Raw genomic sequence first — 6,766 nt, forward strand, 5'->3', positions numbered from 1 at the left:
AATTGCACGGGCCTGCTACTGGCTCTAGCCAAGCCACCACCGCTGCCACGTGCAGATAGAGGAGAGGTAAGAGATCAGAGGAAAGAGAAAAAGGCAAGAAAAGACGCGCGTCGCAGCAACAACTGCGTCCGCCGGAGCGGACGCTGCTGAAAAAATCAGATAAGCGGCCGAAGCCGCGCTCGCCGAAGCGATGACAGATACTCCCCACCACTGACATCGCACTGCACACGGGCGCCTAGCGTTCCGCCTCCATCGAAACGTGGCCGCCGCGCCGTCCCTCATAGCCTGAGTCGCTTTGGGACGTTAAACCCAATAAAACCAAAACCAAACTCCCTCTTCTTTTTCACTTCCTTTTGCTTCTACTTTCCTTCCTTCCCTCACGGTGTGGTTGGAGTGTCCACTGAGAAGTGAGGCATTTAAGACGCCATTTCCTTTACTCAAACTAATTTTCTTTTTTTCTTTTATACCGTACACCGCACGGCCGCCTCCTGCATTTCGCCTCTATACAAACGAGGTCGCGGCTTTTCTGTCAAAATCAATTTTTTAAGTCGAAAGCCTTTTATGGCTCTTACTCGCGATGTCCGTCCGCGCGCTGGAATCGTGCCAACTGTGGTCTACAGCACCCCTTTATCTCTCTTCTTTCACTCCCACCTTCCTCCCTTCCCTTACGGCGCGGTTCGGAAGTAAACCGAGATATGTGAGACAGATGCCGCATCATTTCCTTTCTTCAAAAACCAATTATTGTTACTATTATGAGAGACGCCGTAGCAGAGGGCTCCGGAAATTATGACCATTTAGGTTCTTTAACGTGCACTGGCATCGCACAGTAGACGGGCCTCTACTTTGAAGCGAAAAGCTTCACTAGGCTCGTCAACACCGCGCTTCGCGTGAGCCAGAGGCGAGATTTGCCACTTCTGCGCATGCGCGAAACCGAGCGACGTCACGCGCAACGCAGGTGGCCGCCGACTCCGCAATAAACAAAAAGAATAAAAACAAGCACAGAAACGAGAATAAAAAGAAATGACAGAAATAAAATAAATAAATAATAGACAAACAGTGCGCCAGGAAAAACATATCTCGGTGGACACCCGAACCGTGCCGTAAGGGAGGAAAATACAAAGAAAATTGGTTGTAAGGAAAGGAAACGACGCCTGTCTCTCTCATATCTCGGTGGATATGAACCGCGCCGTAAGGGCCTTAAGGAATATGAAATGAAATGAAATGAAAATTGGTTTTAAGCAAAAGAAATGCCTGTCTCTCATATCTTGGTGTACACCCCAAAGGAATGGACACCGCAGTACATGTAACGCAACCTTCTAAGACAGCACCGTATTCACCACACGCGCGTCTCCTCCTCCGCCTCCGTACAGGCAGTGTGTGGACGGCCGAACGCCTCCACCGTTATCGTGGTGTTTTCAGTGCATTGTGCGCGAACTGCGACAGCCATGACGTCGAACCAAGCGTAACTGAACATTTTCGCTTGTATATCCAGGCTTAACCACAGCTAAGCCAGTGCCAATTTTTTTCCTTCCATCGAAATGCGACCACCATGGCCGGGTTCGAGCCTGGGTCTTTCGGGTCAGCAGCTGAGCATCATAACTATAGTGCCTATATCATAACCACTGAGCGTAAGGAAGAGACAAATGGGTGCCATTGAGATTTCAACTGACATCGCACAGCACACACGCCTTTTGCGTTTCGCCTCCATCGAAACGTGGCCGCCGCGGCTGGGTTGGGTCAAGATGCCAAGGTGGTCGAAATTATTGTGGAGCCCTCCTCTAAAGCGCTTTTATTTCCCTTGCTTCTGAGGTGCCCACCAAGAACATGAGACAGTTACTCCGCCTTTCCTTTCATGAAACCCAAACTTCCAACTGGCGTGTTTGGTTGGTTTGGTTTGGTTTATGGGGTTTAACGTCCCAGAGCGACTCAGGCGCTGACGACACACAGGCCGGCGTTCCGATGGAGGCGAAACGCAGAAGGCGCTCCTAGGCTGTGCGATGTTGGTGCCCGTTGAAGGTCCCCAGGTAGTTGAAATTATTCCCGAGCCCTCCATAATAGCGCCTCTTTGTCTTCCTTTTTTCACTCCCTTCATCCCTTCCTCCCCAGCGCGGTTGATGGGTGCACCGAGATGTGAGAGTTACTGCATCCTTTCCCCAAAACAAATTTGCGCTCAGCACAAGGAGGAGTCATGCGTTTCGCCTCCATCGAAACGCCCCCCCCCCCCCTGGCCATGATATGTTTTTCTCTCCCTCCTTTATCCCTTCCCTTACGGCGTGGTTCAGGTGTCCACTAAGATATGTAAGCGACTTAATGCGTATTTCCTTTCCTTTCAACTTTCCTTTCAATTTTCAACTTTCAGGGTAGGTTTATGGTGTATAATGTCCCAAAACGACTCAAGCTATGAGGGACGCCGTAGTGAAGGGCGTCGTATAATTTCTGCCACCTGGGGTATTTTAACGTGCACTCACAACGCACAGTAGACGAGCCACTAAAATTTGAAAAATTAAATTGAAAATTGGTTTTTGGAGGAAAGGAAATGGCGCTTAAACTTCCTCACATATCTCGGTGGACACCCGAACCATGCCGTAAGGGATAAAGAAGGGATTTAAAGAAGAAAGGAAGAGAGGTGCTGTAGTGGAGGTCTCCGGAAAAAAATTCCGCCACCTGGGGATCTTTGACGTGCACTGGCAAAAATTCCAAAATTGGTTCTAACGCAAAAGGCGCCCGTATGGTGTGCGACGTCACCGCACGTTAAAGATCCCCAGGTGGTCGAAATTATTCCGCAGCCGTCCACTGGGGCACCTCTCCCTTCCTTTCTTCTCTCAGTACCTCCTTTATCCCTTTCCTTACAATGCGGTTCGGTTGTCCACCGAGCTATGCGAGACAGATGCTGCGCCATTTTCCTTTCCCACAAAAAAAAAAAACAATTCAAATTTCTGCGGAAAGGAAACAATGCAGTAACTACCCCACATATCTCGGTGGACACCCGAACCGCGCCGCAAGGGAAGGAATAAAGGAGAGAGTGAAAGAAGAAAGCAAGGAAGAGGTGCCGTAGTGGAGGTCGGAATAACTGCGACCACTTGGGGATCTTAAACGGTTTAACAGGTTTATGGAGGTTTACCTACCCAAAGACACCCAGGCTATAAGGGACGATGTAGTGAAGGACTGCGGAAATTTCGACCACCTGCGGTTCTTCAGCGTGCACTGACATCGCACAGCACACGCGCACCTTTTGCGTTTCGCCTCCATCCAAACGTGGTGGTGGTGGTGAAAAACATTTATAGTGCAATAAATTTTTACAGAGAGGTGATTGGGGTAGGCCCTATTGGCCCTTTCCCCTAACAATACTAGGTGGAGCCCCTATTCCGGGGCCCCATTGGCAAGCAACGCCGCCTGCGTCCGGTGAACCAAGGCCTTTTGGGTCTTTAGGTCCTGAGAGCCGAGCAGGGCCGCCTCCCAGTCCTCTCTGGTGTGGTTGGGGTTGGGGGGTATAAATGGGTTTGATTGACACGCCCAAACCATGTGGAAGGTGTCAGCCACCTCCCCACAGAACTGGCACGTGCCATTGATTGTAAAACATTTTATTCGCCGGGAAGAGCTTGGCAAGAGGTCGCGTCGAGAGTACATAGCCCTCGACGACTTTGTCAGCCCACTCCACCGCCAAAACTTGCGTTCTGGGGTCAGAGCTAGCCAGCACGGTCTCCCACCGCTCGAGAGAAGGAGCTGTAACTAGATCACCCGGAGGTGGCTCTATTTTGCAGTCCCACAGGACGTGCCATCAAAGGATGCGTTGAAATGTTTAAGTACCGCCGGGCACAGTACAGTGTTAGTAAGAATTTTGATGAGGAGGCGCTCGTCAGCGCGATCCAGTCCCTTACAAGGGGCCGGGTAGCGCCGGTGCTCCTCCTTGCAGTAATCGGTGATGTGTTTGAATGTAAGGGCCAGATTGTCGCCGTGGTCGGGTTCGAACTCAGGCGCTGTCGCCTGCATCAAAATTCGACCCCCGCGGTCGGGTTCGAACCCGCGTTTTTCGGGTTAACCGCCGTGCACAATAACCACTGAGCCATCGCGGCGGCTCTATGGCGAGGATTGAACTTTTCACTTAAACTATTTGGCAGCGACCAAGACGACGTAGACTGTATTCGTTCGTCCGATGAGCACTCAGCCTATGCTTATTTTCGGCCCCGCTTAGCCCTATGAACTTACCTGTTCCTACTACTACTGAGCGTATAGTGCAACCTGTCATATATACACAGCCAGGCCATATAACAATCCACTGATCAAACAATGGCATACTTCAACTTTTCGTTACTGAATTGGCGGCGGGAACCTTCCATGTACTATACCTTCGGAGCTTTCTTGTCATCATTATACCAAGAAGCACGATGGCGAATAAAGCAGATGCAGTTTAATTAGTGAACGAGCAATCAAAGAACGTATGTTCAGAACTTAACATTTAATGCATTCATTAAATTATGCTGCAGTGACCGATCTTTCTGCCGCAAAACGTGACCGGAAAAACAGACAGAACAAGGAAGAGCAAAATACACTGAAAGCGGACGAAAATAATGAAGGAAGCAGCAAAACAAAGCGAACAATTCTATGAAGGAAGTATCAAAACAAAGAAAATGTCGTGGAAAGGGCAAGCGATAACCTCCCAGAAGAACTCACACCGGGTACTTGAAGAGGGCTTCTTTGTAGGCAAGCGCTAGCAACTCGAACACGCCTGCACGCTTCACTTGGCAGGTTTCTTGCTGCCAATTTTGCGCTGCGCTACCCAGGCTGAGAAGACGTCCTTGCAGTGCGTGACGACACACTCGCTGCTACAGTACTCGCCGTCCCACTCATGCGACTCTACGGGTGGGTTGGGGCAGCCGTTACGGGTGCACCGCCTGCGGCTGGCTTCTGCAGTCAGAGGTCCTCGGTGATTCATCGTGCCTCCGCTACTGCTTGGAGCTTGCCTGGAGAGGGATGACGAAGGCTTGGGTATTTTACCAGCCTTACAGAGAGGAACGAAAGCCGGGCCAGAGGCCACGTGCTGGGCACGGCAGTGCTTCTGCCCTTCAGCATGGCGGTGCGACTGACGAAACAATGTTGGAGAACCCAGTTGCGTTGAAGAAAGCTGCTGGGAGCTGGGCTTGTCCTGTGTAGGTGGCAGCGTCATGTAGCCGTGCAGTGGGGAACCTTCTCCCATTGCAGAGGTCAGCAGAGGATTGCCACTTTGTATTGGTGACAGGAGTTCCTCAGGCGGCGGAGTTGCTGTAGTCGGAGAGCTGGAAAAGTCGCTCTCTTGCATCATGCCGGGCTGGTCTGCAGTACTGTTGAACATTAAGCTGCACCTGTACGCAGAGCGAGCCTTGCGGTACTCGCTCTTGGCAGCTGCAGTCTTCTTGGCATACTCGTTCTTCTGGTCCTCATCAAGACCTTCCCACATGGACGCCGCTATCTGGGAGACCTCGCCAAAGCTGGCGTTGGGATTCTGGGCCTTGATAACAGCTTGGGTGTCACGGAAGAACATCCCAAACGCAGAGATAGGCTTTTGGGGCTCGTTGGGGTCTCGGTGCTTCTTCTTGTGCATGGTGTCCAGGCTGAGCTTGTTGCCGCCGGCGATGTCCATGAACATTTCCTCTGAAAAGTCCAGCGGCTGCGCGATGCCCTCACTGGTATTGTGGTCCTCGCTGGTATTGTCCTGTACCAGCAGACTGTCACTGGATCCCGGCGGAGAGCCGCCAGCCATAGCCCCGTACGGGGGCATCGGTTCGGAGAGTGCCCTGGGTAGGTCTATCACCAGCGCGTCTTGCGGTGGCGACGGAGTGGCCTGCGCTGCATCAGACAGTCCCTTTTCCAGGTAAGGGTCATGGGATGGCGTCGAGGAACGGAAAGTGGTCGTGTACAAAGACGTCTTGCCCAGGCGGTCAATGGCTCTATGCTGCCGTGGATCCATGTCATCCAGAGTGGAAAGTGCGCTGTCACTGCAGATGTCCGGGATGCCTTCGATCATCGAACATTCTCTGCACGCACTAGTACCACGTGTAAATCAAGACTTCGTTTTTCTTGACAAAACCGTCAGCTGCTCACAAACCGCATTTAGATGGCTGCGCTGCCAATTTTCTTCTTTCTTTCTGGTAACCGCACTGCATCGGATTAAATGCGAAATGTTTCGCTTCCCTATTCACGGAGGGCTCATAAGCAAGGCACAGCACAAAGTTGTAAGCAAGGCACAGCACAAAGTTATTCGATCGAAAGTCACAACAGCCAAGACTAAAAAAAGAGAATAATGAAAACCAAGGTTAAGGTAATAAGAAACGGGAAAGACTTGACCGCCAGGGAATAGAACCGCCGCCTGAGTGACCGTTTCAAATGAACCAGATGAGCTACCGCGGTAAGCACGACCACGGAAAGTGCGTGTAGTTCGTCCTAGGCCTAGAACACGCGTGAAGGCACCAGCACTAAATTCCGGATGAAATTGCGCACAGCAAACGCATGCGGCGGAACGAGACGCAAAGCGTCGTGCGAGCCGTGCGTCGCTACCGAGACATGCTCGACACGGAAGTTATACCGTCCGGTCTAGAGCCTCCAAGACTGCTAAAGAGCAACAACCGTTAGCACTGTCGAACGCGATCCTCTACCGCAAAATTCCATTTGTTCATTTGAATGCGCTGAAGTGGCACCACCATGACGTTACCATGGTTGCTATAGTATGTGGGGTTTTAACGACCCGAACCGGCACGGGTGGTATGAGGGACGCCGTAGCGGGGGGCTCTCG

At 51.5% G+C, this 6,766-nt stretch overlaps 1 protein-coding gene across 1 annotated transcript; it reads right to left on the minus strand.

Annotated features, from left to right (window-relative positions):
- Positions 1 to 4,683: 4,683 nt before the first annotated feature.
- On the minus strand, positions 4,684 to 6,557 carry LOC149358830 (TOX high mobility group box family member 4-A-like). Its single transcript, XM_089568928.1, has one exon. The coding sequence runs from the start codon at positions 5,999 to 6,001 to the stop codon at positions 4,736 to 4,738; it is 1,266 nt and encodes a 421-aa protein (XP_089425054.1). The 5' UTR covers positions 6,002 to 6,557; the 3' UTR covers positions 4,684 to 4,735.
- Between the last annotated feature and the right edge of the window lie 209 nt (positions 6,558 to 6,766).

Source organism: Amblyomma mixtum, chromosome 2, assembly GCF_055824585.1.
Source record: "Amblyomma mixtum isolate Tamu chromosome 2, ASM5582458v1, whole genome shotgun sequence".
NCBI lineage: Eukaryota > Metazoa > Arthropoda > Arachnida > Ixodida > Ixodidae > Amblyomma > Amblyomma mixtum.

Excerpts from the sequence above, each read along its gene's own strand:
- LOC149358830 (XM_089568928.1), bottom strand. The coding sequence starts at position 6,001 with ATGATCGAAGGCATCCCGGACATCTGCAGTGACAGCGCACTTTCCACT.